This window comes from Eulemur rufifrons, chromosome 28, assembly GCF_041146395.1.
Source record: "Eulemur rufifrons isolate Redbay chromosome 28, OSU_ERuf_1, whole genome shotgun sequence".
In the NCBI taxonomy this organism is placed as follows: domain Eukaryota; kingdom Metazoa; phylum Chordata; class Mammalia; order Primates; family Lemuridae; genus Eulemur; species Eulemur rufifrons.
In genome coordinates this window covers 57147858-57168967 of record NC_091010.1, presented here as the reverse complement: position 1 = coordinate 57168967, position 21110 = coordinate 57147858, and the positions used below count along the sequence as shown (strand labels likewise).

General features: G+C 47.6%; 1 protein-coding gene across 4 annotated transcripts in view; it reads left to right on the top strand.

Annotated features, from left to right (window-relative positions):
- The window catches only part of NRAP (nebulin related anchoring protein), a 64381-nt gene that overhangs the window by 40240 nt on the left and 3031 nt on the right, over positions 1 to 21110 (top strand). For all 4 annotated transcript variants that reach the window (XM_069460402.1, XM_069460403.1, XM_069460401.1 and 1 more), the window contains 12 exons: positions 348 to 455; positions 998 to 1111; positions 2819 to 3016; positions 4632 to 4736; positions 5988 to 6086; positions 7546 to 7650; positions 7976 to 8083; positions 8926 to 9237; positions 14558 to 14662; positions 15454 to 15552; positions 16863 to 16967; positions 20248 to 20355. In XM_069460402.1, the coding sequence (XP_069316503.1) occupies positions 348 to 455; positions 998 to 1111; positions 2819 to 3016; positions 4632 to 4736; positions 5988 to 6086; positions 7546 to 7650; positions 7976 to 8083; positions 8926 to 9237; positions 14558 to 14662; positions 15454 to 15552; positions 16863 to 16967; positions 20248 to 20355 (1566 nt within the window). The remainder of the gene's footprint in view (positions 1 to 347; positions 456 to 997; positions 1112 to 2818; positions 3017 to 4631; positions 4737 to 5987; positions 6087 to 7545; positions 7651 to 7975; positions 8084 to 8925; positions 9238 to 14557; positions 14663 to 15453; positions 15553 to 16862; positions 16968 to 20247; positions 20356 to 21110) is intronic.

Here is a 21110-nt window from a genome sequence, read left to right as displayed (position 1 = left end):
ACATTTGACTTTTGTTTATCTTACACAAAGCACCTTACAAATGCAACCTCATGCCTCCTTCTTCCAGTCAACTTGCTGCTCAGAAAAATCTGGGTGCCTAGACTCCAAAGTCCTTACTTTTAACCTTTCCCCTCTAACCCTCTACCCCTCCCCCACCCCACTACCCACCTCCAAGGGTGGGTGTGAGGCAGGATCCAACTCTGGTGGGTTCTGTTAAACCACAGTAATCTCTAACCCCAGCTAGGGCGGGGGAGCCACAACACACCAGATTCCCACTTTGGTAAGCCAGAGTCTAAGAACGCACCAGGTCACATGAAAGTCTTTATTGGTGCACGTCTTCCCAACAGACACGTTATAAGGAGTCCTGGAGCAAACTGCGTGACAGTGGATATAAGCTGAGGTTGGATGCCATTCCATTCCAAGCGGCAAAGGCTTCGGGTGAAATCATAAGTGACGTGAGCATCCACCTCCATTACTGGGACAATGTTTCCTACTAACCGGTTTTCATTCCTCTTGCCCCCAACCCCTGCCTTCTTTTGCCTGTGGATAACATCCTCTGCTCTCAGAACTGACTGTGTTAGGGCAATCAGATAATGACCAGTGAGAAAGAACATATCTTACAACAAAAAATCCCCTAGCCTGGGGTACAAAGCCCAATGCTGGACTGTAAACATAGACCCTGGGCAGATGAAATGCACCCTCCACCAAGAGTGCTCATAAAGCAAGTCCACGTGAAGAGACTGTTAACAATGCTCCCACCTTCCTCCAGCGCAGGCCGCCCACGTGCTAACGCGTCCTGCCATTTCATACCCGAGCCCTTTAGTCATTGGGAGTCTTGCATATGAAAGAATAGACCTTTTGACGACTCCCGCGCGCTTTCTTTTAACTCACCCAGTTACTGTCAAAAGAACAAAACATTTTCACCCAATACCCACCTCTTCCATTCCGTGTCCCTTGTCCCCGAGCTGTTACTCTCTCCCGCTCTCTTTCCCTTTAGTACAAATACAAAGAGGCATTTGAGAAAATGAAAGGACAGATGCTTGGCTCCCGGAGCTTGGAAGGCGATATCAGCCTTGCACATTCAGTGCACGCGACCTCGCTGCAGAGTGATGTAAGTGGGGAAGATGCGACGGGGACTGTGGGCCTCCCACCTGAGGATGCTGACGGCGCAGTGGACCCGTGTCGTTTGTCCTTCTGCGTGTGGGCATTTGTTCTATTGCTAACTTGCTACGTGGCATTGTTAAATCACTTGTCCCCTCTGGGCTTCAGCTTCTTCCTCTGTAAAAATGGGGTATTGGACTAGCTGACCCCTCTGGTTCCTTCTGAGCTGGGCAGTCTACGATTTTGACAGGTGGCCACAAATGGGGGCCTACGGGCCGGACTTGGCCTCCAGAGGTGTTTTGTTTGGTCTGCGGAGTGAATTAATTGCAAACCTTTAAAAACGGAAGATTCAGCATAAACATAAAAGTTTTAGGCTTCTGGCTGGAAGCTGGACCTGCACTGCCCGAGGCCCCGGTTGGTCGGAGTGGGTTGTGACAGCTCCATTCAGAAGGGGCTGTGCTCCCCTGGCCGTGCAGCCACCCTCCCCCCCACTTCTTGCTTTACTTATTTATGCCACCTGCCTGGCCCCTGTAGGCACTGGATTCAGAGCGACCCTCTCATTGTTGATGGTGACCCTCTGGATGCTGGCACGTGTGGGTAAACTCTGCCTCCTTGCACATACGTGAGCTGGCTAACGTCAGTGCTGAAATCTGTGTCCACCATGTTACAGGGGACTGAACACTTACGTGCGACGTCTCATTTAACTGTCAAACTACCTCTAGGAACTCAGTCTTATTATTCGTCCTCATTCTCTGATAAGGAAACAGAGACTCTGAGTGGTTCAGTCCCTTTGCCTAAGGTCAGCTAGATAGGGGCAGAGCCGGGCCAGGGAGCCAGCTCTGCCTCTCACGCTCTTTCCACAGCTTCACATGTTTTCTGCCTCAGTTTCTCCATTTCTAACTCCCCCCCCCTTTTCTGTCCTGGGTTGCTGACATAAGAGTGTAGAGTTGGATACGATTGTCCTTGGCCTTATGCTAGGGGTGAGGGCAGGATGGGAGTGGGAGGTGAGAGAAAGGTGGCCGGAGCAGTGGGGAGGCAATGGGAGGACAGAGGATGAGGAGGCAGAGGTGGTGTTTATGCATCTGATTCCCTAGAGAGCCCCAAGTGAACTTCCCAGACCTTTAAACATGGCTCCTCTAGGATTGCAATGAAGCTGGTGGTCTGGAATGATCTCCCTGCTCCTCTCTCAGGATGTGTTTTGGGCTTTTGGGTCTGGGTTTCCAAGCATCCACCCGCTGCTCCTGGCTCCCTGGTGGACCAGACGGTCATATAATGCTTTGCAGAAGCTCATCCTAAGCTAGTGTGAGAGGAGAATCCTTGGTGCCTGAACTTGAGTGGGTGATAGGAAAAATATCGTGGGCAGGGAACAGGTGAGCCGTGCGTCTTCCTGCCTCTGAGAAATGGGAAGATCTAAAGGTGTGAGCAAGGGAATTACTGATATCATATCTGTTCCTTGAACTTCTGTCTTTTCCCCAAATGGGGGAACTGTGGGCCTTCTTTGTCCAGGTCAGTGACCTCCAAGAACTGGGGATGGTGAATGTCAGGACCTGGAGACGAGCCCTGCGTATTGGGCTGTCCCCAAAAGAAAGGAGGCTGGCCGTGCCGACAACATCCCCTGTGCTTACCTGGGACAATTGCGTTGCAGCTGCTCTCCCTGGTGGTCCTGTTGCAAATGGAGGCTTTGAAATAGCCGCTGTTGATCTGTCTGCCCCTCTAGGTGAATTACAAGAAAGGCTTTGAACACACAAAGGCGCAGTTCCATCTGCCGTTGGACATGGTCACCCTCGTGCATGCCAAGAAGGCTCAGACCCTGGCCAGCGACCAGGACTACAAACATCCGCTGCCCCAGTACACTTCCTTGGCAGAGGACCTGAGGCTGAGCTGTGCCAAGAAAGCTCACAAACTGCAGAGCGAGGTAAGGAGACGCAGCCTCTCTCGGGGCCCTTCTCCTCTCCGGTTTGACCACGAGGCAATGACCTGCAAGCCCCTGCTGGCTCAGGGAAGCCTCTGGAGATGAGGAATCCTACACCTGGGTCTTGTTTTGGAGCACAGCCCGAGAGCTCCTGCTCAGCCCTTCAGCGCAGTTACACACATCTAACAGCAACCACCATGTGTCGAGTATTTTTGCCGAATTTTAAGCTTTGTGTTTATGCATTATCTCATTTAATCCTCACAATAACCCTGTATTGATAGTCATTATCCCCATTTTACAGAGAAATTTCAGTGAGTCACAAAGAAGGTAAATAGCTTCCCCGAGGTCACACAACTATGCATGAGAAATGGGAGTGCTGGGATTTTAAGGTTCAAATGACAAAATGCCCTCAAGGTTCATGGCTTTGCATGTTCAAGATTTGCCAGTGGCATCGCCTCTGGCCTCTACTTGGATGGAGGATTCCTCTTGGCGCTTCATACATCCCTGTGCTACCTACCCGTCTGCTGAGGAGGGCTAAGATCTGCTGGGAGAGGCTGCTCAGAGCCTGTCGGAACTGACTCATTTCAGGGAGAGGAGGGTGTCGAGGGGAGGGGTGGGAAGTCAGGCCCCTGGAGACCCTTCCTGAGTCCTTACCAGGAGGCTTCACGTTGGAGGATTTTCTCCTTCCCAAGGAGATACGGGATGTTCTCCCCAACAGGCAGTAGCATCCTGTTTGGTACTCACCTCATTTCCCAGCTTGCTAGGTTTCCAGGTTTGCAGGTAATGGGCCTGTGTAGGAAAATAAAACGCTGCACAGAACCTCTTTCCTGGGTTGGCAGCGCCTGCGAGCTGAGCGGCGCTCAGATCTGGGTATCTGTTGTCTGGGCGGATTTCACGCCTGTGTACAGCGTTTACTGAATGACACAAACTGTCAGGAACCTGAGAGCAGCTGCAGGAACGGGGGAGCTGCCATGCTTATCTCGGGGGCCTGTTTGTCACTTGAGCAGAGCCCTGGCTTGCCCCGTCTCTGGTTGTGATGGCAACTGGAAGGCAACACGCCCAGGGGGCGCCGTGCTAGCTGAAGGGGGGTGAATTTGGGAACTCTTTAAACTGTCAGCCCCCATCACTCAGGTACACACGCTCATTCCCACCCGCACAGACTCAGACAGGCCTTTGCCAGATTATTTTGGATTCATTTGTTGGTCCTTTCTTACCCCATGATTAATTGATGCCACCCGCTGCTGCTGGGTTTGTTTTAGAAGACCCGTTAGACCTGTTTCCACATTTACCCCAAGACAACTGACTTTCTAACCACAATCCGCTCCAGCGTTTATTTTTTGATAGCCCACATTAAAATAAAAATCTGTCTAGCATCCCTGTAACAGCAACTCGGAGACAAGTGACAGCAGAATTATTTTCTTTTGACCTACATTGTTTTCTCCCTGGTGAGCATTTACTAAGAAGCATTTGGCTGAGGATGATATATCTGGAGGGATCGGTTTAGCCTTGAGTTCTAATTATGACACTATCAAATGATATGTCTTGAGACCTCTGGTTTGTCTTTGCTTCCTTTTTCGGAGAGTTTGGCTTTTCTGATTCTTTGTATTGCTCCTTGCAGAATTTGTACCGGTCAGACCTGAACTTCATGCGAGGCGTCGCCTGTGTCATTCCAGGCACATTGGAGATTGAAGGGAGGAAGAAAGCGTCTGAACTCATCAGCGAGGTAACCAGAGATGCTGGTGACAGGTGTCCAGTACATGTCCATGGCAGAGGCTGTCCCACAACAATCAGTTTGTTCTTACTGCTCAAGCCTGCAGGCGGTTACACTGTTAGCAGTGGTAACTCACTGCCTAACCTCTGGGCTGGCCTCTGTTCTTGCTGGGTTCTCCATTCAGACTGGATGCCATTGAAGACAGCTTTGAGACTATTGAGTCAGTTCTATTAGCACCTAAGAGGGCCCATGAGATGTACTTTCCCTGAGTCCCTTTGAAGAGTGGTCCTGCAGTACAATGCAAATAAATCAGGCTTTAGAGACAAGCAGATACAGATTGAGATTTCCAGGCCAGCACTCATGTGCTGTGTGACCTCAAGCCAGTGACCTGCCCTCTCTGAGCCTCAGCTTCTTAATTAATCAAATGGGTATACTCATACCTCCCTGGTTTAGTTTTTGCGAGGATTAGCACTAATCTAAGCACTGTGCTTTCCTGGCAGCTGTATATGAAAAGGTTACTATAAGTTTGGTGATAATTTCTTGGTGGAAATATAGAAGTCTTGGAATTCTAAGCTTTTGGAACTCCTGGGGAATGTTACCCCTGAGAGGGTGACGGGACTTTCATTCATGGTGGCTGCAAGGACAGGAGGGCATAATGGAAGGTACTGGAAGTAAAAGGTGTTTGGTAGCTGGACTGAGTGCTCAGATGGGCTTATGGTTTGTTTATGGTGGGAGTTTAGATTTAACTTTGTGCTTTGCTTTTCCAATGAAATCTCTAAAGCAAGTGGCTTCTAAACCTCATGGCACATCAGAACCCCTTTTGGAGCTTAAAAAAATCCATAAGACTGAGCTCAGTTGACTGTTTACTGAATCCCAGTCTCCTGGGGTGGGTGCCAGCATGTATATTTTTTTAAGCTGCATAGTTGTTTGTGGTGCACCATCAAGGCTGAGGAGCACTGGATCTCTGGTGAGCAAAGATCAGGAGCAAATCACGAATTTAAATGGTCATGTTCATGTTCACGTTCATGGCAAAGGATTAGGTCTCCCATTGAGAAGTATCTGATTGATTCCATTCTGTCCTCCTCTCTGCCTCCTCATCCCTGTGAGTTCTGGAGTCACAAGAGCAGGTGACAAGCTAGATTTCAGAGTGACAGACTAGTGGCCTTTGCAAAATGAGCCTTTACAGATAATACTTAGAGAACTGGTTCTTCTGTTTTTATACCTTATTGGGTCTTCTTCTTCCCTTCTTGTGTGTGTATTCAGAGTAAATATCGGCAGCATCCTCATTCATTCAAGTACACAGCTGTGACAGACACTCCCAACCTCCTTCATGCAAAATTCAGCAACCAGATTACTAATGAGGTAAAATCTGATGGCTTTGGAATGGGCTTTTTGAAAAAACTGCAAGATTGTTAAAAAAAAAAAAAAAAAAGTGTGAATGTGTGTGTAGAGAGGGTGGGGAAAGAGCTTGGGTATTTGCATGGAGGTTTAGAAAAACAAGAACATCAGTATACGGAGCCTACACATTTTCCAGAGGAAAAGAAGGCCCGGTTGGAAATCCGGTTTAGTCTGTAGTCTTGCTCCCCAAGTGCGGCCACGGACCAGCTATGTTAGCATCTCCTGGGAGCAGATTGGCAGTGCTCAACCTCAGATCTACTGAATCCCAATCATCATTTTAACAAGATCTGCAGATGAGTATTTTTCACATTAAAGTCTGAGGAGTACTGGTCTATAATGCATTTGTTCTGTCTATGCAAATTTTGGCTAACCAATTTTATATTGCCGTTCTGATGATCCTTACAAAGAGGATTTGTGGTTATCCAAGGACAGTTACATACTCAGGTGTTTGTCAGGCTTTTCAATCCTGTACCTCCTTTTCTTCTCACTGTTTACCCAGTTCACACTTTAATGTATCCAGCAGAGGGGAGGTGCAGGGGAGGGCATCTCATTCCATAAAAATCATCATTGTAGTCCTATGAATTTTACATCTTCTTAGTGCTTCTCTTACAGGTTTGAAATAAGTGAGCTTGGCAGAGAATTAAATCTTGAATTATCTTTAGTTTTTAAGATTTTCCTCTCTAACTTTTAGAGGACAGTTGAGATTTGGCTGTTTATACTATTAGTTTTCACTCATCCCAAGTCAAAAAGTAAGAAATGGCAGCTTGCGTTATGAAAGTTCAAAGGGATAAAATTCATAGTGACAGGAGCAATTTTAAATTCCTCTTTAACCTTTCTTGACTACTTTGTGAGCTGGGTGCTGTGGGGTAACAATGCTTTCTATGTTGACCTCTGACCTTGGAAAATTCAGCAACCACAGACTCATTTCTGATCATAAGAATAGACGTGTCTGTACTGGGTGAGGCCATCCCGGGCAGCACTGGTGTGAGTTTGCCAGTGGAAAGGACCCCAGGGCTTTAGTAAAGGATGCAGACCAGAGCTTCTCCTAAATTTCCTGGGTCTTAGTGTTATCTTTGTGCTTTGTCCTCAAGGAAAAGGTCCACAATGGAAAGAACCTCAGTAGTATTCTCAAATTTATTTTTCATTCCTTGGCCTATTATTCAGCAAAGTACATTGCAATTCCTCACATATTCCTTTCATGTCACTTAATTTGACTCATGAAAGACTGTCTTTACTGAAAGAAACATCTTCCCTAAGACTGAAGGTTTATCCATGACACAGCGAACAGCCTTTTACTATCATGTTTCCCCAGTTGCAAACGAGGGACTTCCAGCACTGCAGAAATACACAGCACTCATCTTCTTGATATATATATATATATATATATATATATATTTTTTTTTTTTTTTCTTTTTTTGCCCAGCGCCTCTATAAAGCAGCTGGAGAGGATGCAAGACACCAATACACAATGACTCTGGGCCTGCCCGAGTTCATCCGAGCAAAAGCGAACGCAGCCAATCTGAGTGACGTAAGCCTTTGTTTTTGCTTAAGTTCAAGCATGCTCCAAAGCCATGTCTCTCTGCATCTGTGAAGTGATCTAACAGTGACCTTTATGGCCTTCAGAGAAACTTTTACAAATGTGTAATTTTTTAGATGCCCATGTTAAACATACCTTCTCACAACTGTGAGTACGTATGTGTACTCAGAGCCTACTACAGGGTGTGTGTGAATGAGATTTTCTCCACCAAATAGAAATCAATTCTGGAATGCTATGATGCAAGTGAAAGGGGTAGCCTTTGTTCCTTGATCCATATGATTTTTTTAAAGGAAATTTAAATGTGTTCCCACTTTAGGCAAAATACAAGGAATCTTGGCATAATCTTCGTGCTCAAGGCTATAAGCTGACAATAGAGGCTCTCCCCTTCCAGGCTGCCCGGGCCTCTGGAGATATAGCCAGTGATGTGAGTTGAATGCTGTGACCTTCCATCTTGCTTAATTTCTGTTAACTTCATGTAAAACAATGTCTATGGCTGGTTTTCCCGAATTAAAGCAAATGTATAACCATGTGAGCAGGATGTCACCTGCAGAATATATTAGTTATGAATGAGATTCTTTGGCAGAGGTTGGGAAAGAAAGGCTCCGTTAATCAGAAGCTAAATTCAGGCAAAGGTCTCCAGCAGGAAGAATACGATGTATTTCTAATTGCAACATCTAGGCAACGGTTCCCCCATAATGCATGAACTGCCTGTTCTCTAACCGCACCCAGAATCAGAAGGAGAACTCTCGCTAGAAATCCCGATGCAGCTGGAACGCAGCTCCCTCTTGGCTCTCTGTAGTTTCACGCGTTGGTGTCAGGATTTGCCAGCTGTGTTTCAGCCACTCTGTTGATAACGTCTGTAGCTTTGGGACATGAAGGTGACTTTTTCTTTCCCACAAACAAATCACAGAGAATGTGGACTTCAAATAAATGGATCCTGTCTTCTGGGTTTAATGTTTTGCCAAGTGCTAATGGATAAAGCACAAGTTTCTCTTTTACCCTTTTTGATAAATTCCTTTTGGCCATAGGACACATAAGGGGGAGTGGGGCCTTTGCTTTGGTTCTGAGGATCTGATTTTAATTAGATGGGAAAAATGGAGCGACGTTTTAATTGTTCATCCCCCAGGGAGGAAGGCACGCTCTCAGGCCAACCCTTCTGTGGTTTTTCTTATAATCATCCCCTCCTAGCATAAGAACAGGTGATTTTTCTGGGGTTTGCAATGAAAATGTACAGATGGAATTTGACTGGCGGGTCTTCCCTTCCAGTTTCTCTACAGACATGACTTTGTGAAGGAGCGAGGGAAGCTCATTGGGGTCCAGAGCGTGAGTGACGACCCCCGGCTCCAGCACTGCCGGCGGATGGGCCAGCTGCAAAGCGAGCATCAGTATAAGAGGGAGGCGGCCAGCAGCCAAGCCCAGTGTCACCTACCCATGGACATGGTGCACCTGGTCCACGCCAGGAAGGCCCAGGCCCTGGCCAGTGACTATGACTACAGGACCCAGTGCCACGAGTTCACGGCGCTGCCCGAGGACCTGAAGATGGCCTGGGCCAAGAAAGCCCACGCCCTGCAGAGTGAGGTAGGGGGCTCTGTGGAAGGCAAACCAGCCCCGACCTTCCTCCTCCCACCAAGCCTGGGCGTAAATCTCTGTTCTTCCTTAGCCTTCTGTACCCTCCCCTCCCCACCCACCCCTCAAATGATGACTTGTGCAGTTTATGCCATCTAGACTGGAATCATTCATCCAAACATTCAACAAATATTTACTGAGCACCTGCTATGTGCCAGGCACCATGCTAGGCCCTAGGAATACAGCAGTCAACAAAAGAACCAAAAACCACTGTACTCATGAAACTTCCATCATACTGGAAGGAGATAAACCATGATAAATAAGTAAAATGTATAGTATGACAGATGGCGATACATGCTATGAAGACAAATAGAGCAGGGAAGTGAGGTAGGAGCGAGCGTGTGTGCGTGCGAACTCGTGTGTACATGCACATGTGCCATTTAACATAGGGCGCACGGGGAGTTCTCATTGAACAGGTGACATTTGAGTAAAAGCCTAAGGGAGAAGAGAGAAGCAGATAGAGCTGTCCAGGCAAGTAGAATAGCAAGTTCAAAGGCCAAGGCCCTTAGCAGGAGCAGCCGTGGCATGTTTGAGACCAGACTGAAGCAAGTGAGTGAGTGTGTTGGGGGGTGTCACAGGGGCCATGGTCAGAGAGAGAACAGAGTCTGGGCTGTGCACAGTAAGGATGGAGGTGATGATACGACAAGAGTGATGTAACCCGGACTGACACTCACCTTTGCTTGTATCCTCGATACAGTGCTCTGAGGTGGGAACAGCTGTTCTATTTTAGGGACGAGGTCACATGGGAGGTGCAGAGGCAGGGCTGGCTCCCGAACCCACACTCTTACCCACCCTGCTGTCCTGGAGGCGGCTCAGAGCAGGGGAGGCACCCCCCTCGTAGTGCAGCTGTAGACCCTGAGGCCCACAAAGGGGAGGGCCTGCCCCCAGCAAGGACACCAGGCGGGAGCCCCAGCCCCGCCCACGTCATGGGGGAGGTTCTGTAGCCAGACTGCTGGGATTCAAATCCCAGCTTTTCCACTGGCTGGGTGAACTTGGACTAGTCCACGCCCTTCCCAAGCCTCAGACATGGTAACGATGACATGGGATATGGGACATGATGACGACAGTAGGATCGTGGCACACAGTGAGGCAGGACGCATGGCGTAGCAGGCACCGTGCCTCCCATGGTCTCTCTAGGCCCCGCAGCAACCCCAGGAGGAAGGTGCTCTCATTTTAGAACATAACGTAGCATCTATGTCAGAGTTTCTCCACTTCTGCACCCTTGACATTTTAGGCAGGGTAGTTCTTTGTTGTAAGAGCCCGTCCTGAATATTGCAGGGTATGTAGCAACATCCCTGGTCTCTGTCTTCTAGGTGTCCGTAGCACCCCCCAGTGTGACAACCAAAAATGCCTTCAAATGTTGCCAAATGTCCCTCAGGGACAAAATTATCCCTGGCTGAGAATCCAGTTCTCAGTTGAGAACTGGTCTGTATGAAGCACTTAGCACAATGGCTTGTCCACAGAAACTCTAGAATAAGTATTAGCTGTTGGAATACGTTCCCTGAACCAACCCTCCCAATTCTGGTTGCCCTCAGGGCAATGACTACTTTTAGTTTAATTATATATGGCAATAAGTGAAGTATTATAAACCCACGATTGATTAATTATCATAACAATGATTTTATTATTAAAAAATTTAATTATTAACCACGATTTGTTAGAACTACAATATCACATCAAGTAGAGAGTGGAGTAGGGTGAGTTCATCTGGGCCCCACATCAGGGGTTTAGTTGCTGAAGTGCCAGCCCAAGTTCCACCTGCAAAGTCCCACCACTTGCTGGACGGTGACTCTGAGACCCCCTAGGAACAGCTCACAGCATGACGCTCTGGTGCCCAACCAGGGACCCTCTTTCAATGGTCTATTTCTTGGGAGAAGAGAAACCTTCTGGGATAGGACAGGGCCCTGAGGAAGATACAGAGGCCACCTGGGAGGGGAGAGGGAGGCAGAGGTGGGAGTCAGATGTGTGTAGGAAGCTCAGCTTTGTCCCTTACAGCTTTGAGTGATCACTTCATTTTCTGGGCCTCCATCTCTCAGTCAGAAAAGCAAAGAGGTTCAATTTCATCCCTGATCTCAGACTTTTGAAATTTACGGGAAAATGTTTTTTTTAAAAGGTGGGATCAACATAATGTCAGATTTTATTTTACTAAGTGACAAAAAAGAGAAAAACTAACCACCACCTCAAGCCACCATTTATGTCAGCTATTTCTGAAAAGAAAGGAGATTTTAACACACAAAAAAAGTAGAGAGAACATAATCTAAAAAGGAGAGTCCTTTTCAAGAAACAGGAGTTGGCAATCTTCTGACATTTTAAAAGCAGTATATGTCTTAAATCTTTGAATGCTAAGAAGTTATTGCTTACATTTTAAATTACCATATTATACTGTATACATTGTTTTTAAAAAATGAACTGGTTAATTTGGGAGCCTGGATTCCAAGAGACCATGAACAGTAGACCCCAAAATATTAAGCTGATTCTGAGACCTCAGCTTGATTGCAGCCACTATCAAAAAGCCAATTTCACGTGGATATGTTGCGTAGAAAAGAAAACGGATGCTCGCAGTTCAACTGAGCAGCCCTGGCCTTCAGCTGCTTCTCCTGCCAAGAGTTGCTCACCTGGGGCTGAGCTCCTCGAGTCTGTGACTACCCGTGTCCTCAGGCAGTGTCTGTCGGGCTGGATGCTAGTTCCATCACCTCTAGGTGCTTTCCAGGTCTGATACTCCATTCTCCTCCACGGTCTCACACTGGGACTGCAGGGAGTCCTCAAAGGCACATGCAGGAACTGTAGTAGGGACAGTTTACAACCATGTGACCTTAGGCAGACTCCTTAAGCTCTCTGGGCTTCAGTTTCCCCATCAGAAATAACAGCAACAACAATAACAGTAGCTAAAATTTACAGGACGCTAACCCCAGGCCAGTCATTAGTGTAAATATTTTGTGCAAACTACCTCATTTAATATCTAGATAGGTACTAGAATTACTCCTATTTGTATAGATGGCTTGCCCAAGGCCACAAGCTGGTGGGGAAATGTCATGCTCAAGACCATGCAGTTTAGTAAGAGGCAATGTGAGGCTTCCAGCCCTCATCTCCTGACTCTTGGGTCAGTCTCTTTGGCTTCTCCAGGTGGCTGGATTATGAACCCAGGTACTTTGGCGCCTGCATCTTAACGACTCCAGGTGTGGCTTCACTCACAGCATAGCAGCTGATGGCTCTTCTGAGAGTCTCAACAATCATTTGAAATTGTTCTGGGGGTGAGAATAACCTCTCCTTTGCAGGATGGTGTGAGGACTGAATGAAACGGTGGGTCCAAAGCAAACCCCACCCTGCACAAGGTAGTGATTATAGTTTTTCTTATTAACAAGAGAAAGATATTCTTTTCCCCGGGCACTTCCTGGGTGCAACTGTTTGCATCTTCCCGCTGTGTTAGAGCTCAGGCAGTGAAGGCTGTAGCTCCTGCATTTGCAACACAGGACTCCAAAATGGGGGTGCCAGGAAACTTCACGTGGGAATCAGAAGGTGACTTCCAGACCTTAGGACGTGTGAAGGGAAAGAACAAGGCTGCTATTTGGGGAAGCCGGATTCAGTCGGGCAGCTAGGGATGGTCTCTCATTATCTTAGAATTCTTCTTCGAAACCACCTTTGGGTAGCAGATTCTTCTCAACTCCTCTCCCCTCTTCCCCTCTTTTATCGTGGAGTCTGGGGCAGATGTGTTGTTTTTAGGGTCTGCGTGAATAGTCAAAGCTGGGCTGGGAGCTGAAATATCAATAGATGATCCATTTATAAGAGAGTCTGAGGCACAGTCAGATCTTTGGGGAACCTGCATCTTGCTTTCTGACTTACCTGGGATCGTACTGTTCAGCTCAACAAAAGGCAAGTTGAAAGCACGCTCCCCACTTCATCTCGCTTATGAAAGGAGCAAGGCCTGGCTGTGAAGAGGCCCTGTAGGATTATTCTCTCCAACTTAGAAATTTATCCAATTTTCTCTGTTCTTTATCAGAGTGCAAGGCAAAAGCTTTGCCAGTGTAGACTGAAAGATCGCGGTATAAAAAGCAATCTTACTGACATGGGGTTTTGAAACCTGCTCCCAAGCCTGAGTGATGTCTCCCTTCGCCAGTTGGAAAGCAGAGTTGAATTTGCACAGGGGCATTAACAAGCAGACAGTAGATCAGAAACGGACCCTCTTTGAGGCCAGCTGTGAGGAATGCTGTGAATCCTGAAATGAAAGGAAACTAAAAAGGCCGAGAGGCTGATTTCTGGAGTGATATTTTGCGTTCCCGCACAGCTTATATCTAAATTAGAGAAATGCCATCAACTTCATTTAGATCCAAATTTTAGATTTCCTTAGAGAGGCTTTTTTCCACCTTTAAAAATGCCTAATTTCCATAAAGAGGAGAAGCAAAGCATTCAGGCGACTGTCTCATTGCAGGTAACGGTGGGCAGATCAGGGAATGGTAATCACATAGAACGTTTGAGGAGGCTCCTGATCGTGTCTTAAAGCGCCATTTATTGTTGTCTCCCAGGAATGAGGCTGTAGCCTAATCTGGGTCCTTAAAATGAGGAAGGACAACAAGGCTTAACCTATTTTTGCAACATAAGCAAATCATCACAATGATTATGAGGAGGAAGCGGTAAACTGAGGCATGAAAAGATGAAAATGGCTTACTCACTATTAGCTAGGTCCTGTGGTCACTGACTCCGACCTCCTCTGCTCCCACTACCACGAGAGCAAAAGTCTGACTTAAAGGGTGGCTTTTGTCCTTCCCTGAGCTCTCAGGTGTTTTCATGAGAACAGAGGAGTTGTCATGACCTTCAAGTAACACAGAGAGAAACTGAGTCACATTTTTGGTAAAGTGGTTTGCTCAGCGCCACAGCAGGTTGGATCCAGAGCTCAAAGCCTTTTATCACCTGAATAGTGTGTAGAATGTTTCTATTTAGGCAGGCGGTCAATTGCCTCCCTGGCAGAAAGAAACAAAACAATCTGAGCTGATGCTTGGATGTGAGCATGTCTCTCAGCTCTCTCTTTAAGTGATCATTTGCACAGGTTCTTACTTTCTGCTCCAAATCTTGCCAATTCACTGGTGGAGCCTTCTTGTATCTTGTGGGTGATCCATTATTCAATTCCTGGTGGAACACACCAATTCAAACCGTTTGACTTGAAGACATGCAGAATGAGCTTCCAATGGAGATGGTGAAATGTCATGATGGAGCCTTATTACAAATGCTGTTACAAATCGAGGATCTCTGATAAAAGCCCGTGATGTTCTTTCTGCAGTTGCGCTACAAGTCAGACTTGATCGGCATGAAGGGCGTAGGGTGGCTGGCGCTGAGATCCCCACAGATAGAGAGCGCGAAGAAGGCTGGAGAACTCATCAGCGAGGTACCATCAACCTGTCCCCACCAGGACTGACAAGGACAACCTAGCATCTCGTTTCAGAGAGGGAACCTGTTTAGGCCGTGGAGCTCCCAAGAGGGCCCCATGGCCACAGGACTCCCAGTGTTTTGTGGGGCCAGTTGCAGCCACATCTCAAGACAGAATGAAATTTCCATCCAGATGAATTCACTGCTGGGAGACTTAATGCATGCTATATTCGTAAAGTTCTCAACAAACACATTATGTACAATTATAATCTAAACTGGCCTGTTATTTTCCTTGAGGGGGGAAGAATTGGCCACCTGCCCACTGAATTTACTGACAGTGTCCAATGTCCAGGGGTTATCTGATTTCGGGTATCAGAAGGTACACGGGGGTAGTTACATTAACTGAACTGTCTGCCGTACTGACTGCCTGGGGATCCCTGCCCTGGCATCTCCTTGAGGGTGACACTGCTTTCTTCAGTGTCTTAATAACTGAACATATTTGGACAGGGTCAGAGCAGAGCCACACGGATGCTAAATCCTGTCCTTTACTGAATTCCTTTATTGTAAGGGGCCATGGTATTCTGTAGCCTCTTTCTTCAAGAGAGTAAATACCTATAAACTGTTCTTTGTCACAGAGGCAGCTTGGTCTTTTCCATACTCTCGATTGTTAGGAGCCCAGCAAGGAGGAAGCCTTGTTTTCCAACAATGTCAATGGCACGTTTGGTACAGAGGAGGCAGAGTGAAGCTGCATCCAGAAAAATGCATGATGTTTGACTGTATTTTGTGGGAATCTTTGTCTTTCTCTTACAGACCAAATACCGTAAGAAACCAGACAGTATCAAGTTCACCACGGTGGTTGACTCCCCAGACCTGGTTCACGCCAAGAACAGCTACATGCACTGCAATGAGGTGGGTTCTTTCTTGTCATTCACCTCAGGTGTGCGCTGCTGCCCAGGGGTCAGTGCCTAAGGACACGGGCTCTGGACAGATGTGGGTGCAAACCTTCTGTCTGCCGCCTGGATGATCTTGGGCCTGTTACCTAATCCCTTATAACCTTGGTTCCTTTATCTGAAGGACATGGCAGGGGGCAGATAATGACAGCAATCATTTCTTAAGATTAATGGAATTAAATGAGGATTAAACAAATAAAAACAATTCTTCAGCAAGTACCTGGAACATAGTAAGTCCTCAATAAATGTTCCTTATTATGGTTCGATTCATAATCACAATGATCATAATACCCAGTATTATTGATGAAGCTTTACCAAACGCTAGATCCGATGCATCTTACTTGCTGATAGACAGCGATGGGATTAAAAGCTTAAGATAACCCAGTTAGAAAAAACCCCAGCTATACTCAAAGCTTCTGTCTGCTTTTCCTCTTTGTGTAATTTAGCCCCATTTCCTCTCGCCTGTATCTATTTCAAGGAATAGGAAGTTAAATATTTTTTCCCTGAAATTGTCAAGGGATTCAATTCTGCACGCACAGTGACAAAACTGTTCCATCCTCACAGAAAGCCCGAATGCTGTACTGACCGGTTCACGTCTGCAAAGCCCAAATTTAATTTGGGAATGGATCGAAATATTCTAGTTTCATCTCTAAAAATAGATGACATGTAAACATTTCCTAAAATTGTTTGCACTTCTTAAATTGCTGCTCTAAAAGTAGCAGTCAAGATAAAATTTGAGCTTTAAAATTGTGTCTTCCTGGGACTGAGGTAGACTATGAAAATTTTAATTTCTTGAACACATATTAAGGGATTTTATAATAAAAAGGACTTATTAGCTATGTGTATTATTGTTATCACCATTATTATTAATACTGTTACTATTAATGCTAAACAACAAAGGCATCGAGGCTATATCTCATTATTAGTAAAAAGCATGTCCAATGCTCAGCTGCAAAGATTCTCTGAAATATCTATACTTATACTTTGTAAAACACAGAGGTATGACTGACTACGCTGTTGGTTTGTGGAGCAGATCTTGATGAATATTCTTAGTAGGGACTATTTAAAACCAGCCCCCCATCTGACCTTGGCTACAAGGGCACCCTCCATCGAACAGTGGGTTCTGGAGGGATATTCTCCATGGGCAGGGCTGGGTTCTGCCCCATCTGTTGGGCACTTGGATGGGAGGGGCAAGAAGGAATCAGCTTGTCCCCCTGTGGTATCAGCAAGTGCAGTTCTGCGCTTACCATGAGCTTGTCTTATCCACAGCGCCTGTATAGGTCAGGGGACGCCGAATCCCTGCACAGATACACCGTGATCCCCGACCACCCCGATTTCGCCCGAGCCCGCCTCAACGCGCTGCATCTGAGTGATGTAAGTGAACTAGTGGTTCGTATGCTGTGTGTCTATTTTTGTCAAGTTATCTGTGCCCAACATGGACTTTGTTTGTTTAAAAGTCCCAGGAAGGAGGACTTGGAACTGAAAGAACACTGGACTGAGAGTGAGACAAACTGCACGTGTGACTTTTAGTCGCTTTCCTCACTGGGACTCAGTTTTTTCACCTGTAAAATGGGAAGGAGGCTGAGCTAAACTGAAATTCCTTCCAGCTGTAAAATTCTGACTCTGGGCATGGCTCCAAAGACCTCAGTTGTGTGCTGAGTAACAATCAGGGTGGTCCCCCTTGCCTGGCGGGTGTAGACAGCTGCTCTATTTGTTTCCTGGGCCCCTCTCCTCGGCCATTCAGAGGAGCATAACTGTAGAGACGGAGTGGTGCTGTGATGGTTTGGAAAGATGCTGCGATTGGAGTCCATCCTGTCCAAATGCAGCTCGCTCCTTTGTGCATGGGACTGTGGCCTTCAACACTTTAGTTTCCCCTGGACATGTGCCCTTTGCGTGCATAACCAAGATGCTGTTTCCTAAACCCAGGCTTGTTGTTGGCAGGGGTTGGAGGCCCCTGGTTGTAATAGAATAGGCGGCCGCTCCGCCAGCGAAGCTGTGATCCTCGGATAACAGGTAGAGAGGCGGCAGAATCAAAAGACACTGTCAGATCAGAATAACACAGGCCGAGTGTGTCGGCCTGGGGCAGTGTGGGGCCTCCCAGAGTCCAGCCATTCTTCCCTCCCTGGCCTGGCCATTGTGTCCTGGGGCTTCGTGCAGATCAACAGCTGCTGCCGCTCACCCCAGAGGTGGCTGCCTCACAGGGGTTGGCGAGAGGCGCCTTCTAGTTAGCGTGTGTATTAGTTTGTTGCATTTGTAAAGCCCTGTGGGATCCCATGCAGTGAATGCGATGGTGCTTTGTAAATATGAGTTATTATGACCATTTGATGCTTTTGAGGGACGTGCAAGGGATAATTTTAGAACAGCAGCTCCGGTGGGCTGACCTTCATCTGGGGAAGCAGGACCTCCCCCTCGGCAGAGCTTGCACAAAACATCCATCTCATTAATGCTTCCAGGATGGGGGGAGGCCAGGCCTCCATTTGAGGAACTACTAGAGGCCCATGGCTGTGGAAACTGGAATAAAACTCCCGGTCCACCTGGGGCCCAGGGTAAGGAGGACAGCCACCCCAGGTTGGTGAGAGAGGCATCTTCCCTCTCACAAGGGACGCCCATCTGCAGAGTCCTGGAGCTGAAATTAGCCGCCAGGGTATGCGGATATGGAGAACTCGTGGACCTCTTTTGAAAGAGCACTTTTTCGGGGGCGTGTAGAACACGCACAATTGGATCAAGTGCTCTGCGAGGAAGATGTGGAGGGAAAGTGACCTTCCTGGGCAAAGAAAGCCATTGAGATGTGTAAGGCAGCCGAAATAACTAAAAATCAAATGACTCTAATGTGTGAGGATGAGGACAAAACTGTGCCCACTGTGATAAAGAAGTGGAACGCCCAGGGTTCCAAATCAAAGAGCCTACGGAATCTAAAGACTCCCAGTGGCAAGGCAAAAACCTCAACAGAATAAAAAAAAAAACTCGGGAGGACGAGACCACAATCCAGCAAACAGTATACAGGGAGAAGTTGCCAGGAGAAGGAAGCCGGCGCATCGGGAGACCCCCAATCTGGGCCACGCTTTCTAGTTGACCCCGAGTTACAGAGACACAGAAGCTGGAGGGTGTTGGACACCTAAGTGGGTGACGCTGGAGTTTGATGTTGGGTAAAGTTTGGTGTCGATACCTGGCCCAGATTTGGTGTGGAGGCTCCTGGAGGAAGGACCCAAATCCCCCTTACAGAGAGTGTTAAGGGTTTGGACTCCATCTGCTACGCTGATACTTGTGGGGCTGCCACACCAGGAAGCGTAATGCTACGGGGGATTGTTGTGCTGTCACTATCTGAGCGTTCCTGCCCAGTACATGTCTTTTGGTTGCAGCTGCTAAACTCAACAGTGACCCAGTAAATCTAATCATCTTGGCTCTTGTTTGTGATGTGTCAGTTAGGTGATTATCCCGGCGATTAATGGTTCTGTGTTTCCGGCAGAACCCAGAGGCATGGCTCGTGGTTTGTGGTGCTGGGTGCCAGGGCTGGAGGCAGCGATGGAGGTGACGGTGACCCGCAGTGCACGGGAAGGATGAGGTCCGCCATGCTGGGCCCAAGCACTTCGCGGTCCTCTCTGGTTCCAGGCCCATTGTGGGATGGGGAGGAGCCCTTTGCCTTTCATCTGCCACTCCCCCTTTGCTTAGCGCCCCCAGTGCCCCGTAGAACAGAGACCAGCCTTGACCTCCATTTCCAGGAGACAAAACTAAGGTTCTTAAGGGCCCCCTGACCTGCTGTAGCTCGCGGAACGCGTGAGCGACCGACACGGTCTGGGGCTGTCACTTTGTCGTCTGTTGGTGATGAGCCTCTCCTGCTGTCGCCCTTCTCTGTGGCGGAATAAAGCATGGCCCTCCACTGGGAGCTCCAGATGACTCCTTTTATGGAGCCATTCCCTTATCTTGAAAAAAATATTAGCTACATGAAGGCACAGAAGATTTTGATGCCTCTATCGGTGATGTGGGTCTACCTGAGGACTAAGAGGATATGATTACAGACTCCCAGAGGGCGTGTGAGAACAACTTGAAAAGGGAAAAAAATGAAAGAGGAAGATATGAAACACATGGGTCAGGTGCTCGGTCAGGTTCTTGACAATAAATTTAATTCAGGTGAAGGCTCTTCCCTTCGTGCAGGCACCAGGGGTGTGTGTGAGATGCAGCATGCCTCAGAGTGATGGTGTGGGGCGCGACATCAAAGGCAGGCTGGGGGCACCCCCGGAAGTCAGTGGAGCTAATGAACACGTGGGTGCCAAGACCCAAGGAACAGCACTTGCAGCATGTGGGAAGAAACTGGATTCTGGAAGTTTGAGTTCTGGCATCTAGAGGCTGCCAGTCAGAGGCACTGAAAGCGAATGCAGAGCAGGAAGGAGTGGGCAGGGGAGCAGCAAATGAGCCAGACCCACTGACCTCTAGCCCCACGGAGCAGGGCCTCGCAGTCAGGTCGGGGGCTCAGAGCTGAAGCCCTTTGTGGCCAACCCGCCAATCCCAGAGCTGGGGAGTCCCCAGGACGGGCTCTGCCATCCTGGGAACCAACAAAGCAAAGGGTGCACATGCTTAGGACCCGCTCCTGAGAACCAGCAGCACGCAAGACAGTGGCGTGACTCTGCTTACTCGTGTTTTTGTTTTCCCAATCTAGAATGTCTACAGGAACTCTTGGGAGCAGACCCGGGCTGGCAGTTACGACTTCAGGCTGGATGCCATCCCGTTCCAGACTGCCCGGGCGTCCAGGGAGATCGCCAGTGACGTAAGGCCGCACGCCCTCCCTTCATCACTGATGGGTTTTACTCTGGTTTTCCCAGTTCTGCTGAAAGGCAAACCACCAGGACCCATCGAGATTGTTTCCCTCTCCCTGCACCAAAACTGAACATGAACTGTATTTTAATGAAAGCAAAAAATGAGTCCTATTTTCTAGGATCTTAGCCAGAAATTTAAGATCGGGGAGGGTTGTATTTTTGCTCCCTCTCCTTTAAGAAAGGCATTCTTAAAAGTTTATGAGTACCTAGAAATCAATGAACATGTGATTGGTTTGTTGATTTGCAAGAGAGGGACTCCTTTTAGCTGGAGTGTAGTGTGGTAGAGTAGAAAGCAACTGGGCCTTTGCCTTAGATTGAATTGAGTTCAAATCCTGGCTCAGTCACTTAGGAATTTGGCTGTTTGTCTTGGGCAAGTTGCTTAAATTCTCTGAACTCCAATTTCTACATCTGTGAAATAGGGATCTTGTCTTCTAGGATTGATGTGGGAGTGAAAACAAAATGGTAGATGGTGTCTGGCACATAACAGGTGTTCCAAACATGGCAACTATCATTATCAAAAAAGAGGGCATCATTGACGAGACAAGTGTTCCACAGCACTAGACACAGGCTCACCTGGGAATGGTTTCTTGCTTGTTCACAATGTGATAAGTACAGAAATCAAGGGAAGCATTTTTTGAAATGTTTTTAGCAATTAGATGTTGCAGCATCCAAGTATGTGACCAGTGGGCTCATTTCACTGAGCAGG